This window comes from Corvus hawaiiensis, chromosome 8 (genome assembly GCF_020740725.1).
Source record: "Corvus hawaiiensis isolate bCorHaw1 chromosome 8, bCorHaw1.pri.cur, whole genome shotgun sequence".
Taxonomy (NCBI): Eukaryota; Metazoa; Chordata; class Aves; order Passeriformes; family Corvidae; genus Corvus; species Corvus hawaiiensis.
In genome coordinates this window covers 28,458,308-28,486,100 of record NC_063220.1, presented here as the reverse complement: position 1 = coordinate 28,486,100, position 27,793 = coordinate 28,458,308, and the positions used below count along the sequence as shown (strand labels likewise).

Here is a 27,793-nt window from a genome sequence, read left to right as displayed (position 1 = left end):
CAAGATCAGGATGTAACTGTAAGCAACTCCTTTGAGCACAGAGTTCACACATGGGAGACCTCCCATTGTCTCATTTCTCTGCACGTCAATCATTTATGTACTTTCTGCTCTACTCCCTCAATAAGCTTCATTTGAAGATAGTATGAGCCTTTGCCAGTTTCATATTGTGGCTTTCTCTAATGACGTCTCCTGACTATTTAGTAGTAAAATGCAAAATTATCTTCCAAAAAGGTTCTGTCCCTCAAAATGTCCAACACCATTGTTTGCTGCAACATCCTTACAGTGCAAGCACTGTGTATGTGCTTGGGATGGATTTCGAGTTCACATTGATGTCTTTTGAAGTTCATACCATTAATGTCACATCCACCATTGCCCTGATATTCATGTGTCTGATGTCACACACAGAGAAGGGAAAAGCACACTCTAAAAAGTGACCATAGAATCTCAGACATTGGCAAAGGTCAGTCGATCAGCCACCTCTGCAGTTCTGCCACAGCTGGTTGAAATCTTGCTTGGCTGTGTCTACCAACACTGCAGGGCAGGGACACTCAATGAAACCTCTCTGCCTTTCATAATGGGCCTGCTAATTACTATTCTTAAGGTGTCACAGTTTGAGAGCCTGTAAGGGGCATCTGTGCTGGTTAATGTTCAGTGGCCTGGTGACAACAAGGATGGCTTCCCTCCTTAAATGACTATCAAGGGAAATGCAACGCTATAGGTGAGTGCCTTTCATTAGAGGCACAGCTCCCATTCATGCAAAAAAATGCAATCCTTCCATTTATGGTTAGGTAATGCAGGTGTTCATTTAAGGAAAGGTACATGTGCAGAGCTGGGGGAATGCAGTTCCCACCATTACTAACACAGCCTTCTCACAAAGGCTTTCCAGGAACAGTTCACGTCATCTATTTTTAATACCAGCTGCAGTGAAGCTAATAGTTTGCATCAGGGTCATTTTGACAGTGGGTGGAAGGCCTAAATTCTGTAATACTCAGGCTGCAGTATCTGCTAGAAGAGCTTTGTCACACACTGTGACTAATTCTCTGTTGCAATTAAACTTCACTTTACAACAGTAATGGGCCTTCAACTGGGAATACAGCAATTCATCTCTCTTTGCACAGTGGAATGTAAAGCCAGATTTGTGTGAATAAGTGTCTGTTCATGTGTACTTTACATAAACACAACTGAAAAGAAAGCAGGCAACTCTTGAAACAGGTGGATAGTTGCTCTTTTCTGCCTAGGGTATTTGTGTGGGTTGGTTTGGTTTGGGTTTTTTTAACTAAAGAGCAGAAAAGAATGATGTCAGGTTTTATCCGTATGTTTTGTTTATTTTTAGAAGTGGACCAACAAACAACCATGACCTAAATTCTACAAGACAGAAGTGCACACAAGCACATTGTTAAATATCAGAATCTATTTGAGTTCTGACAATTTCAGCAGAACTGTACACATGCATCTTCTTTAAAAGCAGACTGCAAAAAACTAATTCCCCAATACGGTGAAAAAGAACCATAAGGTCCAATATTTAAGACTCCACCTTTTAACTTCTTTGTCTTCATACAGAGAGAGTATGGTTATAGCATTAGAATTCAGACATAAATTTGTCAAAGGCAAGAAACCAGATAACAGCACTTTTAAGTGAGCATCGGTTTTATACTGTCATTAAAGTGAAGCTGGAATCAGGATGGAGCAAGCTTCAAACTGGGCATGTGCGGATTCTGCCCTCTCCTGTATTTAAATGGAAGCTGCTGCTGCTGCCCTTTGCTAAGCTGATGATGGACTGAAGCAATCTGAAGCTCTAGTGAGAAACTCTGCACTGGATCTCACACCATTCCAAGGAATCTAACAACCTGCTTCACACACACACACACACACACGAAGGTAAAGTGGCTGACTTAAATTCAGAGGACAGCTCTTCTTTCTTGGTTTTTGCTTAGATTTTGTTCACCTGAATAATCAGCCCATTCAGAAGGGGATCTCCTGTCCCTCTGAAGACGCCAAGAGCACCAAAACTGTGGAGTCCTTCAATGCATGGAATGACTCAGAAGCCAATGCCTACACCCTGATGGATCTGCCTCTTAGACCCCCAACAGTAAGTGTTTTCTGTCACTTAAAGCTGTAGCATGTAGATCTCTGGCAAGGCTGGCATTTATAGGACTGTAAATGGACAATTAAGGAGCGTGTACACATTTAATGCTGTAGTGCAAAAATGAACAACATAATGAAAATTTTTAAATCTTGTTTTTATTCCTTTAACTATTTATTTAATTCAGAAAAGGCTGTATAAGCAGTGTTTTTCAGTAGATTTGCATGGGCAGAAGACAAGCAGGAATGTCTAACAGCAAAGTGCATCAAATATGTTGCAAACTATCAAAACAAGATGTTCTTGTACATTATAGCAGTTCAAACATAATGCTCTCTTGTGTGGTTATTCAGGGTGGAAATCCCCATAATTTCTGTCATCTGTAAGTGCAGTGGAGTGCTTATGTAAATGTTAAAAGAGTTGTTACATGCAGTTACCCAAGAAAGTTGTTTGGACCATTTTCTCAGGTAAGTCCTATCAAAGCTCTTTCTGAGTTTTTATATACTAAAGAGAAAGAAATTTTCCTTGGAAGTGGGAAGGTGAGAATCTGTTATGATGACACTTCAGGATGGAATTTTTTGGGTTTGCTAAAAATTTTCTCTATCCCACCCCACAAGCCTGAACCAAAGGAGTTCAGAAGTCCTCTTTCTGACTTTGCCTCTCAGAATATTATTAGGACTGCAGGTTTTGTTCATGTGCTGTTTTTACAAAAGTCTGTTTAAAAGTTTATAATAAAAACACAAAGCAACCTAATTTTTCCAAGTTTTTAAAATCTATTTTTTAATAAAACCTGGATATCTGCAGTATATTACAGAAAAATAAAGAAGTGTCCTGAGCCAAGGCGCTTACAAGACTAAATTAGATGGATAACACATGAGAAAGGACAGCAGAACATAGCAGGGAGAGAGAAAGGGACTGGAGAGCTCATGGCAAAATGGAAAAGCATTCTGGGGACACAGTGATTTACACTGGAAAATTAAAAATTGATCTTGTCCTTATTCTACTGAAAGATCTAATTAGTTGTCCCTTTCCTCTCCCTAGGACAAGTGTCTGTATTGCCAAAATTTTACATTTTAACTTGACATAAAGACTGGCTTAAGAGAGTTTCAGGAGTGAAAGCAGTGTGTGCTGCTTGTGGCTGAGATTAAATCCGGAAGATAGGATACAAAATCTGTTATCCAAATTGCTCAACAGGACAAGCATCATCTATGGAAAGCCCTGCTGTCTACTGGAAAGAGGGCTTAGCAGTTAGCGTCACCCTGCTGAAACCATAATTGAGGGGGGATTACACTCCTCTCTGTGCTGCCTGTCATCACAGAGCAAGTGCCCACAGAGGCAAGCTCAGAAATCAGAGCAAAGACCTGTAAAGGAAAGTAAGTGCTATCAGTTGTTTGAAGCCTCTTGTAGGTAGGCAGTACAAACACCACACAAGGAACCCCAGGAAATTACAGTGTTTCTGGTCAGATAATTTTTCTAAACTATGTAATTCGTTGTAATGTAAAAGGCCTAACACTATCATTGGCTGTGTAAGTCATACTGTGTAAGTGGCTTCCTTACCTGGGTTTGTAGGGAAACAAAGACACTTGTTATATTGCCAAAGTTCATCCCGGACGTCCAAAACTTGCAATGTTTTGGAACTGGGCTCTATTCCATTATAACATTCTGCAAAACCAGTAACAGTTTGAAGTTAGATGAATTCACAAAAGCAACCATATAGCGCTCCCTATTTTCTTTTCCCTTTTGTTGTCTTGTTTTACACCAACTTAGATACAATCCATCTGCCATGTTCAGGGCAGAAGTAGCTGAAAAAGTGTCCTTGACAAGAGTTTTTCTGCTCCTGGCTTTCAAATTGATGTCATACAATTAAATCAATCAGAATCAGCACTGAAATATATTCAAATGCCCAAATGACCTTATGACAATTTCTTCTTTCCCTGTAACCATAACTCTAAACCTGATCTTATATTCTTGCCATTGTGAGACTGTGAGGAGTGGGCTATATCACGTATGATTTATATTTAGCATGAGTATTTGCTTGCATGGCCTTGCTCCTGCCATCATCACTGTTAGCTTTAGTAGGACTTCAGTAATAAATACCTCCAACTGAATGGTAATTAAGTGATATGATTTTATTCCCTCAGTCTGCAAAAGAACAGATGTTTTTTCTCAATAATAGTTGAATTCAATTCTTTGCATGTTGTCCTTTTATCACTTATACAAAAATATTTTTCTCATGCAATGGGGATGTGTGTTGGACTTTCAAAAATGGTATATCTTCTACTAGAAGTTATTCAGAGGTTAGCTGGTTTGGTTCATTCGGGGGTTTTTATTTAATTATGAAGTAACTATTTAGAAAACATTCTTTTTAGGAAACTGTACGATAAATGGATCCCCAAGACAAAACAGATGCAGGCATCAAATATTCCTGGGTTTAATATCTGATCTAGGCTTCCTTGTTACCTGGACAAATCACTTAAGAATCGTGATTTTGGTTTGGCCTGCAAAGGAATTCCTTTTCAACTGTCTTTCCCTTAGTGTCTTGGAGGGTTTTGACAAACTTCATGGTGAAATACAAGTTCTGCCCTATGTGCCCTAATAAGTCTGCTCTGTGGCTTATTTATTTTTACTCCCTTCTCTGCTTGCACCAAACCTTAGTCTGTCTCTTCCTAAAGAAGCAAGCTGGTTCCTCTGATTGTCCCTCAAGGAAGAATTCTGCCTCCCTTGCAAGCAGCTGTGGCAGCAGGCTGTAAATGTAGAATAATAAGGAACCATATTGTGCTGCAGCAAGGATTTAGACATATTTATCTATAAAACATTTGCTTTTCTCCAAACTCCCATAAGGCATCTCAGGTTTGTAAGTCTCAGTCAAGTTTACTGAAAGACGACTGAGAACACAGTTCTGTTTTAGCTGTTTCGTTGTAGGTAGTAAACAAACATTCCTTTAGGGAAAACAGTGAGCATTTTAAGAAGGCAAACTTCATGAAACTTAGCTGCTTCCCTCTACTCTAGTGCTTCTACCAGGACACACTTTAACTTGCTGGAAGGAAACACACTGACATAGAGCAACTTCATAACTTCTTGACTCTGCATCTATTGAGGCAAATGACAAAATAGGATTTAGCAAAGGATTAAACCTATATACGGAGGATTAAAATTTATGGAGGAGTAAAATTCTCCTTTCCAAGAGATAACAACTCTGGTTTAGGGTACAAACCAATTACTAAGACTACGTAAAGTCTCACACCACTGTTCATTATGCACATTTGGCATCTCTATGAAATGTCCAGTCCTGGCTAAAGGCAGGCTGGTGTTTTGTCAGGAATACTTGTCTGAACCAGTGTGGCACTTCTCAAATTGATTCTGCAAAACTATAGCGTAAATCAATAATAAATTATATGCCTTTCAGAGATTAAAAACATAAATTCTTGCACAGCTCTAGCCAAAGGCCTGTTTTCATACACACCCAAAAAAAGTTATAAAACCTGCTTTTTATCTTGACTAGAGGTTGAGAGAGTTGAATTTGTTGAGCCTGGGGTAGAGATGGCTTTGAGGAGACCTTAGAGCAGCCTTCCAGTACCTAAAGGGACTACAAGAAAGTTGGAGGGGGAAATTTTACAGGGACCTAGTGGTAGGACAAGGGGTAATGTGTTCAAACAGAAAGAGGGCATGTTTAGATTAGGTATTAGGAAGAAATTCCTTACTCTGAGGATGTGAAGCTCGGGAACACATTTCTCAGAGAAGCTGTGGATGCCTCATCCCTGGGAGTGTTCAAGGCCAGGCTGGATGGGGCTCTTAGTAACCTGCTCCAGTGGAAGGTGTCCCTGTCCATGGCGGGCGTGCTGGAACTAGAGAATCTTTAAGATCCCTTCCAACCTAAACCATTCTATGATCCTATGAACACCGCCAAGATCCTCTCCCCAGGGCTGCTCCCAATCCCTTTCCACCCAGCCTGTATTTGTGCTTGGGATTGCCCTGACCCACATGGAGGACCTTGCATGTGGCCTTGTTGAACTTCATGAGGTTTGCACAGTCCCACCTCTCAAGCCTGTCCAAGTCCCTCTCCAGGATGGAATCTCTTCCCTCCAGCGTGTTGACTGCACCACACAGCTTGGTGCCATCAGCAAAGCTGCTGCGAGTGCCCTCGATCCCACTGTCCATGTTGCCAATAAAATGTTAAATAGGGCCAGTCCCAGTTCCAATATCTTCATTACGAGGTGTTTATAGAAAGAAGGTTGAACAGAAAAACATGCAAGGCAACACTGCTGTGTATTATCACTGCAATTGAAATAGCTGTTCAGAGTATTCCCAAAGGACAAGTGCTACAATATGGATTGCAACAGGGGGATTTTTATTCTCCCCTGCTAACCAAGTACTCATACTGTGGGATGACAATAGAAGACAGAATAAACAAGGCTAATGCACTGGAGAAACTAAATAGAGAAAAGCTTTGGGAATGATCTGATTTCTTGATTATCTTGCTGACCTGATTTTCTCAAAGCACTATCATTTTCTCCCTGTCCTTTCTTTTGATGTGCAATTCCCATAGAAGACACAGAGCTGAACCTGATACAGGCATGTATTTTTGTCTTCTAGTAAGGAAGCTGTGTGTATGCAAGCAACTTAGAGATGGATTTGAAGTGCTTAGGCCTGATCTAATGCCTTCTCAATCAACTAGTACCTGTCTTTGACTTTAGTAATTGTATTTCTGATGAAAACAGTGAAATGACTTCTTTTTAATAATTGATTTTTATCTCTTAGAGAACAGCCAGAGTTGAACCCTCTGGTAAAAATCCAAGGCCTACAGGAAGTCCACACTAAAATGCTAATTTATTCCTTTTGCCACGCACCTTTTCTTGATCATATATGTAGTATTATAATTTATGCCCTATCACTGCTCCGATATAAATATTATTCCTTTATTTTTTCTCACACTTGACATTCTTATTGACTCTGAACTTGTTTCGTTAATGAATAAGCAATTTTTAAAATCTTCTACTTTCCCCTAAATAACCTTGCCTCTCTTGTGATTTCTCTGTGTATTTATCTCTCTTTTAAATTTTTCCTTGTCCTTAGTCCCCCCTCCACAAATTTAATTCAACTTAAAGCTACTTTAATCTGTTCTTTGTAGCCAAAACAAGCTCCTTTAGTTGCTTCATTTCTATTACATTGATCCAGTTCTGATTAAATGGATAGCTACAGGCGGAAAAAACATCAGAAATCTCCATTCCACTAATAATCATCATTAACTCTCTGCAGAATAGCAGTTTAAAAATGTTCTAGCCAAAAGGCTAAGGAGAAATAAAACCAACCCAAACCAAAGAACACCTGATCTCATTTACTTGAAAGAGTTTTATCTCAGACTCTTCCTATCTACTTGCTATTAGTATGGGATTATTTTTGTTAGTTTACTGGCAGTGTGTTGAGCACAGCAATTTCTACCTGGGCAAGATGCCCATTGATGTTAATGATGTTACACCAACTTCCATTTTGCTGCAGGAACCTGAACCATAAATGCCATGATACGGTCATTCAGTTAGTGTATCAAACTTAGCATTCTGCTCCAATTACAGTAACAGCCAGAGCTACATTTTCTTTCTCTAAGATCAGAGTATTTGTCCAGCATTTTATTGCTGCTAATGTAGAAACCCAGGGAGTGCACTCTGGTGGTTGAGGATTGCTGCGGGCAGATCTTCAGCACACAAAGCAAAGACAATCTCTTCCAGAATTCCAGGCTCCTGGGTTCACCTCTTGCTACTGGCACATTGGTTTTAAATACACACTGCTTATAATAACCTCAGCCCAATGCCACAGATGTATTCAGAAGTAATGTCTGCCTCTATTGTCGAAAAATACCCATTTCCAGTACTGCAGTCTTCAGACTTGGCTACTGAATTTTGCGGTGAGTTGTTAACTGGTTAAGACACAAATGCTTCAGTCAAGTGGTTTATTAAATAATTCACAGAGAGCAAAATACCTTGATTCAGGCAGACCGAAACTGGTGTGGAGACCAGGCATAAGGATAAAGGATTTGTGGTTTAGTTTTTCTGATGCCTAGTTTAGTGTCCAAAAGACTCTTGTTCAAGCTGCCAGGCTTTTGGTAATTAGCTCTTGAGGGCAGCTCACAATTCAGTGTTATCCAGTGGGAAAAATGAAATAGCCATACTGCTAAAGGAGTAAATGCCTATTTATCCACAGAACATTTCTACTTGCTTAGCAAAGTCTAGCCAGTGATGTCAGAGGACAACTGAAATTGTACTTCACAGGTACAGAAACTTTCCTGAAATTAAATCTATAGGAAGCTTACTTGTTAAATACTGAACTACCTGAAATCAGATGCAATGAAATGGGTCCCTTCCTGTCTTTTTTTCTCCTTTATATCCTTATTTTTCTTTTGGGAGAGAATAGGTTGCTTTTCGTCACCAGCATTCTAAATCGACAGTAAACATGCAAACCCTCCTTTGCACTGTTGATGGCATATTTATCCCCCAAAGATGATCAACAGTAAATGGAATATGAAAGCAATTCACTTATTCTGACTTTTTTTGCTTGTTGTCTTCTTGCATTCTTGACAATTTCTCCTTCTAGAGAAGCACATGCCAGCTTATTCAGAAAGGTTTGGTAATATACCTATGACCTCTTGCTTGCTCCACAGAAGATGACAGCGCAAGATGTTCCTCGCGCTTTTCCTACAGTGGATGTCCCAGACCATGCCCATTATACAATTGGAGTTGTCATTCTTATAGTGGGGATCACAGGAACTCTGGGTAATTTCCTGGTCTTCTACGCTTTCTGCAGGTACCTTTCTTTTGAAAGTCTTTTTAAATATTCAAATGTATGAACTTGAACTGTATTCTGTGCTCTGCAAACACAGTCCAGGAATACTATCAGACTACTGAGAGAGTAAAATGCACCAGAAGACACTGCTGTAGGAAAACAGTAGCAACCTGGAATTTCCCTCTGACTTTTTCCCATTAACCACAGCCATAGCAAAATTGTTACCAAAATAGCAGAGAACCGCCCGATATTCCAAGCAATAGAAATGTAGCCAAAGCAGAAATGTTACAATGAATTTTTTTCTACTGGCTGTGTCTGCACTGGATTGATGGGCTGGTTTGCACCTCTGTATCCCATAAATCTGCTCTATCTTAGATGTTTCCTTCTGTTTCTTACTTGTCAGTTTCTTTCTTCCCCCCTGTTCATTAGTGGCCATGTCACTTCTTTTTTTTTTTCACATTTTCCAACACTTGGCTTGTTTCCTTTTAGCTAAAGCCATATTCCAACTTTTATATCTGAGGGAAATTGGATCTCTGACAACAATGTCATGTGTTCACCATTCCTGTTCACTCCTCATTCTGTGTCTGATTTGTCACACTGGGACAGAGCATTGACATGATGTCCAAGCCAGTGAGCTTCTACTGTGTGATCGGTCTTTAGGCACTAATGTAATAAACCAAAGTAACAGCAACAAATTATAGGATAATTTGGCTGTGCTAACTTAGATCACTGGAGTGTGGACGAAAGTCATTCTTGGTCTCAAGCCTGTATTTATGGGGCGCATTAAGCAGTAGGTTTCAGCACATTCATTCAGAGTAGATACCAACACTTAAGAGAGAATGACAGTGGCCTTAAGAAGAGAAAAGGTGTTGGCATGCAGATCCGATATGTGAGGATGAAGTACATGAGCCAGATTAGCTTTTTGGCTGGTCCCATACAGGAAATCCAGTTATGGCACTTACACTTCCACTGGAGGACACAGCTTGTCTTCATTTGAAGGTGATATGAAGACAGAAAGGGATACTGATAGCTAAGTAACAAGTACATCAGAAATTCAGAAAACAGTTTAGGTGCTTATGAAGCAGCCTTAAGTAATGGCAAACCATAAGAAAACCAGCTGCCTGAAACAGAAATGTGTTCAGTAACTTTGTGGACTACAAACAAATACACACAACCCATAGGCACCTACTAATAATATATCCTTGCTCCTAAATTGACAGACAGGGGATGGTGATCCTAGTGATTGATTCTGGACCAGTGCAAAGAACCACCATTTATTCACATATTTTTCAATTATGTCTAAGACTGAAATTGAGAAAGGAGCTAAATAGTTACACTGAGCCCCAAACTGAAGAGCTCTCAGTTGAGTTTTTATGTGTACCCTTTAAAAGACTGTACTGTAATACTATCTATAACAAAAGCAGGCAGAATACACTCCTTATTGCTCTTTTAAAGACAGAGTCTGGGCCAGTGAAATGAGTGTCACAGAGAAGAACTGATGTAAAACAAAGTGCTTGATGTGGTACATAGTGAGTTTGCTTAATCCTCATATTCGGAAGTCACTGTTGATCTTATCAGCAGTGGAAAATGCATGCTCCTTCTCCTGCTTAACACAACCCAGATCCAGAAATGCATAGTGTACATCAACTTTAATTTCCTGTTAATCGTGGACATGCAGTACCCTGGGTTAGAATGCTGGGTTAGAATATTTAAAGAACAGTGTGATTTATCCCAGTCACTGAGCTGGTTATCAAAACTATCCTATAAAGTGCACAGGAGTATAAGAGTGTACAACTGAGCCTTGCTTGTGTTCCCTCGTGAGGGAAACGAGAAGTACTCTGCTTTAGCTTACCATGTAGTGTTCCTTGGTATTTGTGAACTCACAGGAACGAGTAACGGCATCATTAACAGTGCAGCACTGTTTAGCAACATTTCTTCTGATCTCTGTAGGAGTAGGAGCCTTCAAACTCCAGCCAACATACTCATCATCAATCTAGCTATTAGTGACTTCCTGATGTCCATTACACAGTCTCCGGTTTTTTTCACCAACAGCCTCTACAAACACTGGATTTTTGGTGAGAAAGGTTTGTATATATTCTTTCTAAGATTTCACTGTGTATGTTCTTACCATAGTGGCTGTTAATCCATCTACCCTCAGGTACTCTTGCAATATTGAGAACATTTCTCAACATTGTTTCAATGTTGACACAAACATACTGCCATCTTGCGAGGAAAATTACATTCATGAGACAGATACAAAGGCACCACTGGCAACATGAGGCACAGCACTAACCTTCTTTCCAGTGTTCTTCCCCAATCACCTCATGACTTGGTTACTGTCAGAGTCCTCTGACAAAGAAGCACTGCCCCTCAGCACACCAGCTTAAAAGCCCTTCTGAATAACCTGCTCTGGGACTTGCACCTGGCAAAGTGAGGCAAGAAACCCTGGAAAGCCTGATTTTTCACAGAGTTAACAGAAATGTTAACACTTCCTATGTAGTAAGAAAATGTGAAATGAAGGTGCTTTCATTCTTCCAATATAACTGTTGTAAGAAGACGACTAATCTTTGCCTCTTGAACAGGTACTGACAGAGAGGAAACTCACAGAAGTAAAATTGCTATTTTGATCTCTGATGACCAAAAGCATATTTTATTTTACTTCCATTAAGTGTTCATTTGCATACATGTTAAAACTAATCCAAACCACTGCTTTTAATCATTAGGTTGTTTGAACAATTAAATCACTCATTAATGTATTCATAGTCTGAATATTTACTTCAGCTAAATTACTCATTAATGTATTCATATTTACTTCAGTTTTACTGCCCTTGAGATATGAACAGTTCCATGACACCAAAGTAACTATATCCCATTGTTGAGCAAAACAGCTGCTTCTATGGGACCTGCAGTAAAACTGGAGTTAAACAAGATATTAATGGACTGCTGAAATGATCCCACTAGAAACATCAGAAATCAGTGAGTGACAATATGTTAAGTATCACTGTCTCCAGCAATTGAAGCAAACAAAATCTTTGAAGTTTATCTCCATGGATAATGTAATTAACAAGACAGACAGCAGCTTTGAAGTAGCATTATCACTGCAGGAAAACTCAAGTTTCATTGCTTTACAAATTCCAGAAGACATTAGTTCATAAGTTCAGACTTGAACTCTCCTAGAAATTAATTAGCATGGGTAGATTAATTTCACTGCTACTTCTGTCATCTTCATTGCAAGGCTGTGAGCTGTATGCCTTCTGCGGAGCTCTTTTTGGCATAACATCTATGATCACTTTGACGGTGATTGCCTTGGACAGATATTTTGTCATCACAAAACCTCTGGCTTCTGTTGGAGTGACGTCTAAGAAGAAGGCCCTAATAATCCTGGTAGGAGTCTGGCTGTACTCTTTGGCTTGGAGTCTCCCACCCTTCTTTGGATGGAGTAAGTGAAATGGAATTAAACTTTTTTGCCCTCATAGTATCGGATTAAAGACCACTTAAAGGTACAGAAGAGGGTTGAATAAACCAATTTGAAAAAAAAAGATGAAATACATATTGAAACTGAAGGTCTCTAATCAAAAGAAAAGAATGCAGTGTGCATTACAGCATATTATATGACAGTGCCATATAATAGTGCTTTTCCTTGAGTGCATTACTTACTGCATAAAGAACAGTAGATAAATTTATGGCCAAAATTTATGAAGAATGCGCCTGCTTGTTATCCCATGTCTATTCCATTGAACCAAATTCAACAATATAAAAGTTAAATAAATGTATTTGTGTTATGTCTGATGAATTTTCATCCTCAAAGGTGCTGTCTAAGACAGCAGTGTCAATCTACTTCTTTTTATTCACATAAAGGAGGAATACAGTCTGAGCATTTGCGCAAGTAGACCTTCAGTAAGTCTTGACTGTGTTCTGGATGGAAAAATTGCAGTTGGTGTTGTCCACATTCTCCATTCGGTCATTGGTGTTGTCACTGGCTTCCAATAAGGATGGCATTTAGTAGTAACGAAAATACTTTTGTAAATGTGAATTTTACGCGTGGAAATCGGAACATTCAGGAACATTCATACAGCACCTTGATCGTTGCAATTTGTGACAAAGAGAGTTTCTGTTATTCTTCCTCATTTGAATCTGCCTCACTACCATTAAGTTTATTTTCTGTGAGTCACCAGTTCCAGTCACTAAGTTAGAATGAACTCATCATTCAAAACCGCAGCCCATCATTATGCTCCCTAATTCCAGAAAAGAATGTGTCTGCCAACGGAGGTGAGAACATAGAAATGTTTGACTAGTAAAGGATGCAACAACCAACTCAAGTACTGAGTAGAATTTCAGTAGAGTTTTGTTACTGTCATATTATTGCTGTTCTGGTCCCCCACAAACATGAAGCATGTTTAAGCAGGCAAACTGCAATACTGACAGAAGCAGTCTTTAGTTGAGTGAGGAGCTGTTAGAATAACAAAATGACAGTACAGCCTTAGATTATAGATTTTCAGTTGAAGAAGGTGGAATAACTGCTTGCAGGGTGTTATTATCTTGTAATTAGATTGTAATAGTGCCCACAGTATGAACTCTCACACTGTAATTAGATGCATTTCAGAACATCTGGTGCAATATTTTTAAGAGCTGAGCAGAAAATATCAGCATAAACAGCTAAAATTAAAATTACAAAGTAAAAAGACATTGCTGTTGCCAATTCATTTACTAGCAGTTCGAAATAGTTCCTTTAAAGAGAATACATTTTATTTCAGGCAGAACATTATGTATGCATGTTTTGTTTGGGTTTTTTTGTTTTTTTTTATTTCTACTCAGCTTTACTTCGTGACAAAATAATTTGGACCACACAATAAATCTTTTTCCTTTGCTGTGGGGTATGCCCAGCCACTGCCCTGGAGGGACGTCTGCTGAGACAAGGCGATTGAGCAATCTCCCATCAGGACCCCGCCCTGGGAAGGCAGCTACTTTCAGTTACGGCGAGAAGATGACAGACCCAGAACCCTCTGAGAGACCCTATGCAGATCCTTTGTAACCCATTGGCCTTTACCCTCTGACACCTACCCCCTGTATCCCTATAAAGCTGGCCCCCTGCCCCTGCAAAGGTAGAGAGAGCTGCCCGTCCCTAGCTCCCCTTCGCCGGAGTACAGACCAATAAAGCTCCCTCGTGCGGAACAGCTACACGGGCCTCTCGTCTCTCCCTGGTCTGGCCTGGAGGCTGCCCTGCAGAGCTGAGCTGCAATCACGAGCTGATAATCACTAAAGAGCTGACAGCTTCTGCACGGGCCCTCCAGCCAGCAGCTGAGGAAGACACCGGGCCTCGGGAAGGCGATTCCTTTCGGGACCATCTCTCCCGACCAGTCACAGCTTCCTCGGTCAGAGCTACTGACCCCTAACCAGCTGTCATACTTTACCCAGTAAATTTCTCTTACCTGCACATTCTTAGAAAAGTGGTACCTAGAGCAACTGGTTTGACTCCTAAGGAAGAAAGCAATTTGACAGGAAATGGAGATACTTAAAGCCTACATAGGTCTGGTCCAAGACCCAAATAAGTATTTGGAGAGATTCCCTTTGACTATGATGAGTTTTAAACAATATTCAAGAACTGAAGCAAAATTATTCAGTTTGCTGAAGCCTTAGACCACTAAACATAAATACAATAGGGAAACAAAAGAAAATAGGAAAGTGCTTTACACGAAGAATTGTTTATCCTTTTAAACCTTTTTTTCCCTTTTAGAGAATAGGACTAAATCCCATGTTATTCTGAGTATCTTCTGTAATTTCTGCACCCAGAATAACAATCACTTCATGCTTTATGCCTTCTCCTGTCTTTCTTCCTAGGTGCATATGTTCCTGAGGGTTTGCTGACTTCCTGTTCCTGGGACTACATGACTTTCACACCATCAGTCCGTGCCTACACAATGCTGCTTTTCTGCTTTGTCTTTTTCATTCCTTTGATTGCTATCATATACAGCTATGTCTCTATATTTGAGGCTATCAAGAAGGCCAACAAGTAAGTAGCCAACAGTCCCAAATTTTTATCCTTGTGTTTAAGTGACTGTTTTCTTAAAACAAAGAAAGAACAGAAGAAAACTGGGGCATTTCTCACATTTACTTTGTATGCACAACTGAAACAGGAAACCAAACGAGAATTCTGTGAATAGTCAACATGGTAAGAAGCGTGATTCTTAGAAGAATCATTCCTGAATTTAGGCCAGAGCTGATCGGTATATTATCTAATGACATGGAAAAGAGTACAGAAATTAACCAACCAGAATAAATACAAAAGGGACCTCAGAAACACCTAATGACAGTGTATCAATAATTATTTCACAGAAAAATAGATGGAATTCAACTACAAATTTTAAAAAAGAGAAAAGGGTGAAAAGGAGAACAAAAATTTAGTAACAGGACTCTAAAACAAAAAGCGATTGCTTTAGAAGTAAAGGGCAGCCTGCCACTCCATGTGCCATCTGTAGGTACCAATCCTGTAGATCCCAGTGGATCTGGTCACTTAGTTCAGAAGTACAAAGTGACAGCAAGGTAGCAAAACTGGACCAAGGAAAGCAAAGACTCCTCTAACTGTCTTTAACTCCGCATTATTCAATTGGCTTGAATACTTGGTTTATATGGAAATTCTTTTGCTACAGGGTTATTTTCTTCACTGAAGCACATGTGGATTTTCCCATTGATTAGTGCAACAGAAGTACATCGAATTGTGAAGGACGGGTCACATACTTGCATTAACATACAATAAAAGTGCAGGAATTTTAGCCTAAAGTATCAGAAGAGTAATTGTTTCCCCACTTCATGAAGCTATTTGCTCATTTCCCTACCTTCATTTTCTGCTGTTGTATGTTTATTTTCCCTAGGTCTGTTCAGACATTTGGATGCAAACGTGGAAATAAAGAGTTCCAGAAACAGTATCAGAGGATGAAAAATGAGTGGAAGATGGCCAAAATTGCACTGATCGTCATCTTGTTTTTTGTCGTTTCCTGGTCACCATACTCTGTTGTTGCTCTGGTAGCTTTTGCTGGGTAATTATAAATGTATCAGCAGAGGAACATTCAGTGAATGCAAAAGATGTGAAATTGTAAAAGACAGATGAAAGTCAAAGCTACTTGTCAAGTTTAATGTCTGAAATGTGTCCAAAACATTCACTATTTAGGAACGATATTTAACAAATGGGGCACATGCTGACTGGTTTTTTTCTTAGTTTGAATTTAAGAAAATTTAAAAAAAAAAAAAAGGAGAAAGAAAACAGGAATATTATTACTGGCAACATAAACTGCCATGCTGAAGATTTCTGAATGCATTCTCTGTGCTAGGATATTTGAACTATCTTAACTTTATTTAGCACCAAAATGCTAAATAAAGGGCCCCAAAAAGATCCTCCCAGGGGTTGATTCTCTTTTTTTCTCTACTTCTTTAACTTAGAAAAGTATATTCATTTTTTTGTGTTACATCAAACTGCTGAAATTTCTTACATGTATAAGCAAGTTCAAAATTAGTACATACATGAATTCGGAGCTTTTTGATGCTAGATGTAAAAGATCATAAATATAAATCATCAAAGCACTTCCTTCATCAATTTAATTGTCAGTATTTTATACAGTAATTTCAACAGAAGCATGACAGTATTAAAACACATAGCCTGACACCAGACTATAGTTGATACAATCCAGGCACAAGTAATGGATTGGGAATCCAGATGCCTTGGCTCTACATGGCTATTTCTCCCACCCTAACATGTGAATTTTCCTGTGCTTCAGTTTAGCCTCTCTAAAATGTGTGTGACTATCTGCTTTAGGAAGCCTTGTCACCCGCAAAACCCCAAGTGGAAGATTCCTATGATAGTACAATACATTCCTCTTTGAATTTTTCAAGTCAGAAATAAAAAGTAGGTGTTCCTAAAACTGACACACAGTCCAAATTTATTTATGATGGAACATTTTGGGAGATGAGGGTGCTTTTTGTTACACACCCAAGGAAGAGGCCACTGCAGGTCCTCATCTCAAACCCAGCTTAGGAAGGCGATTTCCTAAACACAACACTTCTAAATTCTTAGGTTTAAGGAGAAAAAATACTGAGGGAAGTGGATTCTCTCCCTTTGTATGCAGAGGAGTAATTCCAAGCTGCCAACAAACATTTTCTCCATGAAGGTAAACATGTTTCTCACTCAGAAATACGAATCCTTCACACATGTCCTAGTGTCCCATCTCCTGTCAAAGGGGAATTTAGGTGCTGGACATTCAACACTGGTGACATGTGACCAGTTAGACACAGAGGAGGAGCAAGGAGACATGGAAATGCAGTACAGCTACCTTGCAGTACTGCAACAGACCTAAAAGAAAATCAATTAGGGGATGCTTTAAGTTTACCACTTTAGCTACATAGAACTGTTGGGCTGTCACGTACAATTCAGCATCTACCTTAGGAGGGTGAAGTACCTGCTGAACTTGACTTCTGCTCCATGCCTCACACTCCCAAAAAACTGAACAAATGGACAATTTTATAACTCTGCAGTATCTTATAAATTAGTATTTTCAAATTCTGCTTATGAAGATATCTGGGGAGCAACATAGCTTCATTCAGGTTTTTTCCATTTCTGAACTATGTCTTTTAGGCAATCCTTCTGGGATTTTTCAGAGATTAACAGACCAAGCCTGGATGTCTTCTGTGAAATTTTATTGCAATCGACTCAGATAAAATCACTGCATGCTACATATGGGAGGCAGACAGGGAGTCTGTGGCTATAGACTTGGAATAAAGACAACTCATCTGACAGAGCAATACCATATGAAAAAAGAAGGAAGAACCTTAATTCCTTTAGAAAATATTTTGAATGGAGAATAGTGTGCCAGCACACAGTTATGCTCACTAATATTGTTGGTCTACAGGTTTCATTTTCTGGGAATGATTAGCTTAAACACAAGAATGATTAGCTTAAACTCAAGGCTTTGCCATTGTTTGTTTCTGTTAGCTGAACTCTCCATCAGCCTTACCAAAGCACCGTCTCAGCTCAGGGTCAAAAACTCCATTTCAGTAAGGTCACACTGTTGCGTGTTATCCAGAATCTGTGAAGATTTATACCTCTAATCAATGCTTTTAAAGTATGATCAGGAGAAGCCATGTTAAAAATTGCACATGGAGAACATCCTTATCAGAGAAAAGCCTTAGAGGTGAAATGGCATCTCAACATTCAGGGAGCTGACAAAATGATTCCTGTATTGCAATTGGCAAACCATTTCCACCTTATGACAGAGCAAAAATATTCCCACAGTATGATGAAAAATTTCCTCACCAGGGTGGTGAAGCCTTCTTAAAGGCTGACATTGTTCCTAGGCAAAACAACACAGTAGTTACCACCATCCTGGGTCATACTAGTGAAGTGCTGCAAGAGAAGCCCCAAGAAAACCATATTTTTCAGAAATGCAGTTAGGCTGATGTTGATCTTTACAGGCAAAGGATGTAGAATTTGTTCTCTCACTGTTTTGGTACCGAACTCCCCTTTTACTCTGTGGAGTACAGCCTTAATAAAGCCATTGTCTTGCCACTGTATAACTGCATAGACAATGTAGAACTCAATAGTAAATATATGATGTGCTTGCATTACTCTAGGTATTCCCATGTCCTAACACCCTTCATGCACTCCATACCAGCTGTGATTGCCAAAGCTTCTGTCATCCATAACCCCATCATTTATGCCATCACTCACCCCAAATACAGGTAAGTTCACTCTATTAAACAAGGTATGTTTAATATAGAAAAGAAAATCTGAGAGTAACTTTGTCAGTTTTAAGTCTAGTACCTGAACTCTCCTTCACCTGCTCATTTTAACTCTGTAGGACAGCCTTGCCCTCCCCAGGAACACTTCTCAATGCCACAGAAACGTCAGTGGAATTTGTACTTGGAACAAACTACTAAGCAGATGGTAGTTAGAGATGCTTATGGATACAGATCTGTATTTACCTGTTGCATGATAAAAGATGGAAACATTTCCATCTCAAAGGAAAGCACCATAAATTTTTAACTGTCTTTGTGGGAGAGGCAGACATTGGGCAGTGTTGCAAATAGCACTTTGTTACATTAACCAGGTCAGTGAGAGAGGCAATACAGTAAGCCAAACCACCTCTTCCCTATTTTGTGCATCCTCCTCATGTTTCTCGAGGCTTTCATATTTCAGATAATATTTCCTCTGACAGGTCATAACATGGAGGGTCATTATCATTCCAAGTTCAGATGCAGGCAGTGAGATTTGATGGATGGCAGCAAAGCCACAGATAGGCTGTTGTTTCACCACTTACAAAGAACTACCGAGGAACTGGATAGAGAAGAGGTGGGCAGGAACATCTACATGGGGAAGACTGGCAGAAAGAGGAAAGCTAGGCCAGTTTCCTAACGCTGCATATGAGCAAAGTAATACAGTAATATAAATGCACATTCTGTACAACTCTACAGATAGCCAGCAAACAGATGTGTAAGAGGAGCTAGAATAGCTGCTTAGGGGAAGATTAAAATAATTCATTATGTAGTACTTCTGCGAGGTTCAGTTTAAAGGGACAGAATGGTTTTTTTGCCCTGATTAAGCTGAAAGCAGATAAAACATGGTTGTAATAGCTCCCTTCAGTTCCAAGAGTTATATTTTAATGCCCTTATCCCTTCCAAGCAATAAATCTGAGTTCTGCAGAACACTGTGAATAAGTGATCTTGCAGGGTGATTGTATATGAGATATCTGATATCTGGAAAACTCTTTTTGTACCCAGTAATTTTCCAGTTCATGCAGCATTACTTCATCTCTCTGAATAAATGCATTGTTTTGATGATTGAATTTTTGTGCTAACAGAAAAAAATCTGACTTGTTCTCCCTCTTATCCATTAGAAGAGCCATTGCAACACATGTTCCTTGCCTTCGACCCCTACTGAGAATTTCTCCTAAAGACTCACGGTCTTTCAGCAGTTACCACTCCTCCAGACGAGCGACTGTAACCAGCCAGTCTTCTGAGATAAGTGGGCTGCAGAAAGGAAAAATGAGACTGTCTTCTCTCTCTGACAGTGAATCAGTAAGGGAGCCACTTCCCATACACCCATTTTTAATTGCAAAGTAATTCATTTTCATATAGAGTCCTTCCAAGTGGTAGATTCTTTAGATGAAATGCATTATGGCGCTCGTTATAAAAGCTCCAGAGAAAGTGGAGGGACAAAGCAAAATTAAAGACAGAAGGCTGAAGTGAAAAAGCAGAACGTAGATAATTTTCTTCTTGATGGTTGGTGACACTGAAGGAAGAGTGGAAAGATGGAACAACAGGAATTTTAGAAAGTAAAGGAGGATAGTCAGAGCTCCATTGAAAAGTCCAGTTGTACTTCCAATCGTAATTGTGCTTGTCTGACCACAGATTTGCAGTCTGGACACAGAAAGAAGAAACTGCTAGTCACTAAATAGTTCTCTAGTGAAAGCAAGATTGCAATGAAATAGATAATGCTTTCTGAAAGTGGGATGTATTCGGAAACATATTAATCATCAGATTTAGACAAAACAGTAAATCCATTACAGAATCTTTCTCACAGAAGACCCCAACAGCTTGCTGCTGCCAGTCTAAGTGGAAACAAACGTTTCGCACAGCAGCTGAAAACAGGGCAAGTATTTGGCATCCAGGCTCTCTCCTGTAACTTAAAGTTATATTACTAAATAAGCATATTAGTTAGTTCATTGCAATCATTTTAAACGAAATTTCCAAATAACTGAAAAGATTACATTTTCTTGGCAATTCATTTTACAGTCAGGATAATAATTGTATCTAATCCAGCTAAGCACTAAATTCTGACAGTTGTTTTTAACAATGAAATTTCAATTTCTTTGCCTTCTCTGTTTTTTAACTTCTCAGCCCAGTCAAAATGAAATTCTTCTGGCTGGTAGCCTCCAGTCAAGTGGAAGGTTTTAAAACTGGGTAACAGAAAAGGAACATTTTTATATTGCGTCTCTTACACTGCAAGTCTTGATTCTTAAAAAACAGACTCCCTCAGTAACAGGGTTTTGTTTTCCCATTAATTGGAACAAAGTTTATAAACCCAGGACTCTGTCCTGAAACAAAGTATTTCTAACTGATTCTGCAGTCCTGAGACATTTCCTTCCATTTATTTCTGCTTCCGCCCAAGCCACTTTGGAAACTTTGTCCCTAATTCCTCCAAATACCTGTGCTTCCTAAGTCGGTAGTACTGTGGAAACACTATCTCCTTGGAGCTACGAGAGGCATTGGAGAAGTTTCAACAATAGATTGTAACAAAACACTATTTTCTTTCAAATTTTGCAGTGCATCCTGTGGAGGAAAAAAAAAGTAAGCCAAATTTTAGACGCAACAGACTTGATAGTTTTGTTTGTGCTTCTTACAAGCAAACATTTTCTGAAGTCATATATGGCAGAGCTTTTGTTAAATGTCCTTTATACAATGCCTATCTCTTTTACAATTTCTGTCTAGGTAAAACTGGGGAAAATTGGATGATAGTCTAAGAGACCTAGGGTAAATGTTTTTGCTGTATTAATTTTAGGGGTGTACTGAAACAGAAACTGATACTCCCAGTATGTTCTCCAGACTTGCCAGAAGACAAATTTCCTATGAAATGGAAAAAGATACAACTCAGACTAGTGACATAAGAGCCAAACTGACAAGCCAGGATTCTGGGAATTGTGAGAAGGTAATAGACTGTGTGATACCTAAATTCTCTGACAACTGGCAAGTTAACAAATCTGCACATTGTATCATAATTAATAATGAAGGTTCCTGCCAAGAAGATGCGGATAACCTATGAGTTAACACAATGAGTAATGACTTAGAGGCTGTAAAAGGCCATCAGCTTTTTATTCCCACCCTGGTTCATTATTCAGTTGTCTTCATCGCATTTCTGCTGCTGTTTTAGAGAACTTAGCATCTGAATGGAGAGTTGTCTCATGTTTGGTTTTAAGTGTGTATTTAGTTATATTTGTCTTTCACTGTCCAAATTACTTGGTTGATCTTTCTGTTGTCTCACCATTTGCTACCAAATGAACGTGTGGTAAGATGTAAAAAACAGGGCTGTCTTTAACATATCACTGCTTTTCAGTCAGTCCTCTGCTTTCCTCTTTCTTTCCCCTATGCATTTTGCATGTCAGATATTATGACATACCTATATGCCATTTATGTCTTTCTTACCTGTGTTCATTTTTCAGACAGCTGTAGATGCTGATGACATATTGATGGTGGAACTGAATGTCACGGAGTACATGGCTACACCTACTGTAAGAACTATTATTTTAATATTTGGCAACAAAAAATAAGGAGGACAATCCCAGTCCCTGAGCACAAATTAAGTTGTTTTTGAGGTGCAAAAACTACACAATATTCCCAGCACAATGCAGAAAACATGACCACAAAGGGTAGACCATTGCTGAAACTAAGCAGAAGGAGAACATAGGTACTATAGAATTCTTCTGAAGTCCAACTTCTTCCAGGAACCTGAGTATTTTCTTGAATTTAATAAGTCCTCTGATGAGGTCTGAGATTTCCTTAGTGGAGCATGGAAGCATTAATTTTGTGCCATCTTTATATTTATGATGTATATGCTAAGCTGAGACTGCCATTCTGATGGCTGTACCTATGAGACAGCCTTAGTCCTGTGGCAAGTACTGCTGTACAAAGCAATGTTGTTTACTATTTAATGTTCTCTGTTTTGTGTTGCAGGAAACATCTAAAACATGCAGCTTGGAGGAAAGCAAGGTCAGTTTTTGAAACATACCATGTCACCTATTCATTAAGATGTTGTGCTAGTGTCTGTTTCTTCTTCATCTAACACAGCTACAGCATATGGGTAAAAATATTTGACAACTCCCACAAGTGATTCAACTTGCCTTAATTCTCAGCAGACATGGAAATAAAAGCAAAGAGCCAGCAGGTGAAAACAAGGCTTTGCAGCACTATCTTTGCAGCACTAACCCCAGTGTAATACAACCACCTTACATTGTCTCTATTGTTAGCAGTGATTCTTATGAGCTATTGTGAGCCTCATCCTAACTGACTTTTTGGTCCTGTGCAAGTGACAGCTAACATGGCTTATTGTCAAAAAATGCTAATTAATCTTTCCCTCAATTTTTACCTCATTATGTAGTTTGCTTCCCCCTTCAAACTACCCATGCTGTTAATGCTACATTTTACATTACTCTTGCCCAATGACCCTAAGCAGTCCCTCTTTCTGGAGAAACTCCTTACCTGATTGAATTCATAGGCTGTCTGAGCATATTCATAGTATTTCTGTTCATAGGTGAATGTGCTGTCATTAGCCTAGGTGGTCTTTATTCAAAGTAGACCAGCTCTTACTTAGCAATTGCAAAGTCTTTAATGCTTTAGTAAATTAAATTGTTTAACAGGTGGGGTTTTCTTTCATAAGTTATTAATGAAATATTAAAAAAAATGTTCAGATCTACTCTTCCCTCCATCACTTAAGTTTGCTTTTGAATCAGCTATGGGGAGCAGCAAAGTGCTTATCTAAATATATGCCACCTTTTTATAGATGATTCAATGCGGTCTCCTTGTAGATGTTTGTGTTGTCCATTTCTTGTAAATCTTTGCATCCTTTAGAAAGGTGAGAGCCTGAACAGTATTGGACAAAGAAAAGGAGAGTCTCACCAGGGATCATCTTCAGCCCAGATACCCAGTATTACAATAACATGCAGCAGTGTCCAAGGAGTAGAGCTGCCTTCTAGATACAACTCTGGTTTCCTGTACCCTAAGTCCAACAGTCACAAGCAGAACAAGAAGTCCAGCAGTTAAGTGAGTGGTGCAAGCCTGAATATCACCTTTGCCAACAGCTCTGGAACAGCTGTGGACTGGCTGAATCCAGAATAACTTCCTAGACTGGTCTCAAATGCTCCTACAAAGACACAGCAAAAGACAAGCAAGGATAAAAAACCGAGGAGTGATCTTTTCAGCATCAGAACTCTCTCCAGTGGATCACATCTTGATCTGAGTCACACGTAATTTTAGTATTTCTTCTTCATGCAGCTCATAAAAAAATTCCTTTTATTTGGATTTTACTCTGCTCACATATATTCCTATCACTACACAGACCTTACCTAGAAGCCTCCTAGGATTAACCTGAGAGGGAAGGGAAGTATGATATTCAGAACTGGCTTTGTTCACTTAGTGTATTAACTTCAAAGCTACTATAGAGTTAAAGCTGAGAAATTTGGGGGGAAATGGACATTATTTCCTGAAGATAGTTTCTTCATTAATGTGAAGTTTCTCGACCAAATGTAAACTTAAATACACAGTCGGTGCTCCCTTCTCTCATTAATGACATATTTTCCCCCATTTTCTTCTACAATCCAATGACAGGCAATGCACTTTAGCAGTAATTTGAAGTCTCAGATCTTTATTTTAATTTCTGAGACCAGGGAAAGAGAAAGCAGTAACACTTGAGGACAAGGCTGTAGTCCTTTCCATACTTAGCTTCTTTTCTAACAGTGGTTTAAGAGATGATTTTAACCCATTCTCAGCTAACTTCCCCAGAGATATAGGAGATTATTATGAAACTCCTTCTGACTTTCCTTTAGCAGGTTTCATGAGAAGAATGCAGAATACAAAGCAATGTTTGTACTGAAATGTCTTATGGGTAAGTCAATACACCTGCTTTCTGATACTTCAAAGTTGTTTACCCTTTGATGTGCTTTTCTGAGTAAATAAATATTGGGAGGAGAAGGTTTAGTTCCCCAAAAATAGTTGTTTTAGAGATGTATGGAATCCACACCATCCCCACTTTGGCATTTTCATTTTCCCCTTCTCTAAACAGCAGCATTTGTACAGCTGAGGGTTTTCTTCTGCAGTGACTAAATCCATGAGACTGTAGTTCTTTCCACTGAAAGGGAAGAGAAAGAGTTCTATCAATAGTGATTTTCAGCTTTTCCTTGGTGTCTCTTCTAGAGCATAAGAAGAAACAGACAAAATTCATTTGCAATTCCTATCAATCTACACCACAAGAATTATGAGGTATAGTCAGTCCAAAGTGGGGCTGAGCCCAAAAGAACAGGGCACAAGGAGCTATTGAAACAGCTCTTCCCCATAGGCCCTCCAGCAGTTCTCCCTTCGGCTACAATAATGGAGGGAACCCAGCAAGACATTTTGTCCTAAGTAAATCAATTCTTCCCTATGTCACATCAGAAAAAGCCATAAAATCAATAGAAATGTAATGAGCTTATTACTTTGAGGGGAAAAATCAGTGGGTTCCAGAAGGTCTGGGGCATTGTTTTGAAGTAAACTTCTGGAAACTTAGGTCAAACTGAGGTTTATTAAAAGGAAGGTTATTAAAAATAAAAATGAAGGTGATAATGACTTCTGCAGTAGACAAATGTTAGATCATGAAAAAAAGTGAGGCATTCAGGCTGGTAATAAACTGCCAAAAAAACCACACTATTCAAAATCCACAGTGTTTTTGTGTACATGAAATCATAGGCATTAGAGATGGAAAGGAGCTATTACAGTCTCTTCCTTCACCTACCACAACAGGATATCGTCTCCCAGCAGAGGACAATATTAAACTGATAATATATACAGCTAGCAATAAGGAGAAAGAAGAGAGAAAACATCTTCAAACAGGAAGCGTGTTCAAAGATATTCCTCAAGTCTAAGGAGTTCTATAATGACTTATTGCTTAGGCTTTTAAGAATATTTAAAAGCTTGAAACATGTAATTCTTTCTTTGTCATGGAGGCCATTGACCCTAGTAAAAGATGGGAAGAAACATTAGCAAATGCTGCCTGTTTCATACGGGTCACAAAAGACTGAACCTGTCAAGAAAATAGGTCTAACTCACACGTGCTGTTTGATGTGTTAACAAGGAGTGTATGATATGTGTCACTAATAGCTACATCCTTTGTTCCAGTCACGATTTTGTCCCAAGCAGTATTCTTCAAGACTATACCCACGCTCTTCTGCATTCCCTTCCACTTTTAGAGGGTATGAAAAGAATACTTCTATGGCTAGAAGAGCTTTACGAATCCACAGCATGTTGTTCTCTGTATCCTTCAACATGTATTAGAGATTAGTTTGTATCTATAAAAAGAACTACAGCTGTTCATGCTCATCTACTTACAAGAGACTTGTAAAGCATATATTAATTAGGGAAAATTTCTTTGTGAGCACTTCAAAACCCTTGTGTGTACTCTCTGTGTAGCTAACAGCTTCGCCTTCCTTCACCTCTGCTGTGTCTATAAAAATTATACAGGGGAAAGCCTACAAATTTCATCTCGTCTGAATATCTCTACAAGTGGTTCACACTGTAACCCCTGCAGCATTTGGAATAAATTATTATTAGTTCATATTTCATCTCATCCTAGCAGATTTATTTGTGTCCTGTATCCTCCACTTGGCAGCCATTCTCTTGGTTTTGCTGTCTCTTTACACCCTTCAACACAGCTGACTGATTGGATTAAAATAATTTAGGACTGAAATGATTCATGTTTCACTTAAAGTCAACTGTACAGGCTGTTCTGCAGAGACTGCCTGTAGTTTACCATGCACTTGGACATGTTCCAGCGACTTGGAGTGGGACAGGATGAGGGCAAATCTGAGACACTTCCCTTTGGCCTTTTGTACTCCAGCAGCTGTTCACAGAGCAGGCTGCTGGCAAAGGCAACGGCAAGAAGTGCTGGGAGTTAACACACAAGGTCTGCCCCTTCATGGGGGCACAAACTCAGGCTTGGGTCACCAGTGAAAATGTTTGGTCTGATCATGCAAGCAATTTTGCAAAACTGCTGAGCAATTGGTCACTACTGCTGGACCTGCAAAGGAGCTGCCAAGAGCCAGTGTAATGAACGGCTGCTGCAAGCCAAGACTGAAGGATTGCATGAGGCAGCAGCCATACATTGCCAATCTTTCCAATTTTCACATACAACCAGGGTCTGACTCCCTTTGTTTTCCACGTTACATTCACATGTTATACTTTTGGAAACTTTTTTACACCCGCCACTGAACTAAAAAGTGTCATAATAGAATGTGACATTGAGTATTGACAGTTCACATATTCTCAAGTAAGACAGAATAGCAAACAATATTTTCCTTGAAGTCATGTGCAAAACCCACAGCAAGTTTGACACCCAGAAGTAAACAAAGACACCTCCAATGCTTTTTTGGGTGTTTCTAGAGCTCTAGGGTGTAACACGGGTAAGTCACCATTCCATGTGTGCCTGTTGTCCTCAGGGTGCTTGGTGCCATTTTCTCCTCAGGCCATCCCAAGAAGTGTCCCCTCATCCTCTGATCCCTCATCCCCATGTCCCCTCATCCTCTGATCCCTCAGTGATAGGTGCTTCCATCTCAGTAACTCTGGCAGGGCACCTGCCTGTCTCTGCTGCTGAAACCACTACTGAGAGAGTGCCTTTATCTGCAAGGCAGGGTTAGTATCAGACAATGGTGTTTCAGTGGCTGATAACAAGTATCTCTGTTCAAACACTTGTGTTTGTAGCCTTGCAGTTGCTAATGTCATAGGAATGTTATAAATAGGTTTATATAAAAGCAGTCTTAAATAAATTATTATTAGTGTTATTCCCAGCACCTGTAGACATGGGCCACGATCCTATACACTAAATGATTACTGTACCTCCCTTACCCCTAATTTATAACCTAAATGCTCATTTTCAAATTTATGCAAACTTCACAGTTGACAAGATTTATAACCTGTCCTATTTACTTCCCTTCTAAGGAGAACAGACTGAGTAGATCATCAGTGTAAGCTTAATAAAGGCAGAAAAGTTTCTCCACAGCAAATCCAACCTTAACAGTCTGATACAAACCAGTTATAAAAAATTTTTTGGTGTTTTGTAGGAAAACACTTATTTTAGTTACAGCAGTTCTGGCACCAGCAGGGTTCTGCTGGAGACACACCACAGGAATTCTATATACCCAGCTTGCAGAGCAAAGC

General features: G+C 39.3%; 2 protein-coding genes across 3 annotated transcripts in view; one reads left to right on the top strand and one right to left on the bottom strand.

Annotated features, from left to right (window-relative positions):
• Positions 1-27,793, bottom strand: part of WAPL (WAPL cohesin release factor) — a 139,018-nt gene that overhangs the window by 101,248 nt on the left and 9,977 nt on the right. The window lies entirely within an intron of this gene.
• Positions 1,740-26,197, top strand: OPN4 (opsin 4). Of its 2 annotated transcripts, XM_048311953.1 has the most exons (12): positions 1,740-2,089; positions 8,733-8,875; positions 10,805-10,938; positions 12,090-12,293; positions 14,693-14,864; positions 15,724-15,888; positions 18,473-18,580; positions 19,735-19,915; positions 21,399-21,545; positions 22,057-22,125; positions 22,568-22,603; positions 23,462-26,197. In XM_048311953.1, exons 1-12 carry the CDS (start codon positions 2,063-2,065, stop codon positions 23,651-23,653), a joined length of 1,578 nt encoding a protein of 525 aa, XP_048167910.1. In that variant the 5' UTR covers positions 1,740-2,062; the 3' UTR covers positions 23,654-26,197. The 2 variants fall into 2 exon arrangements, with proteins under 2 accessions (XP_048167910.1, XP_048167911.1); XM_048311954.1 differs by lacking the exon at positions 12,090-12,293.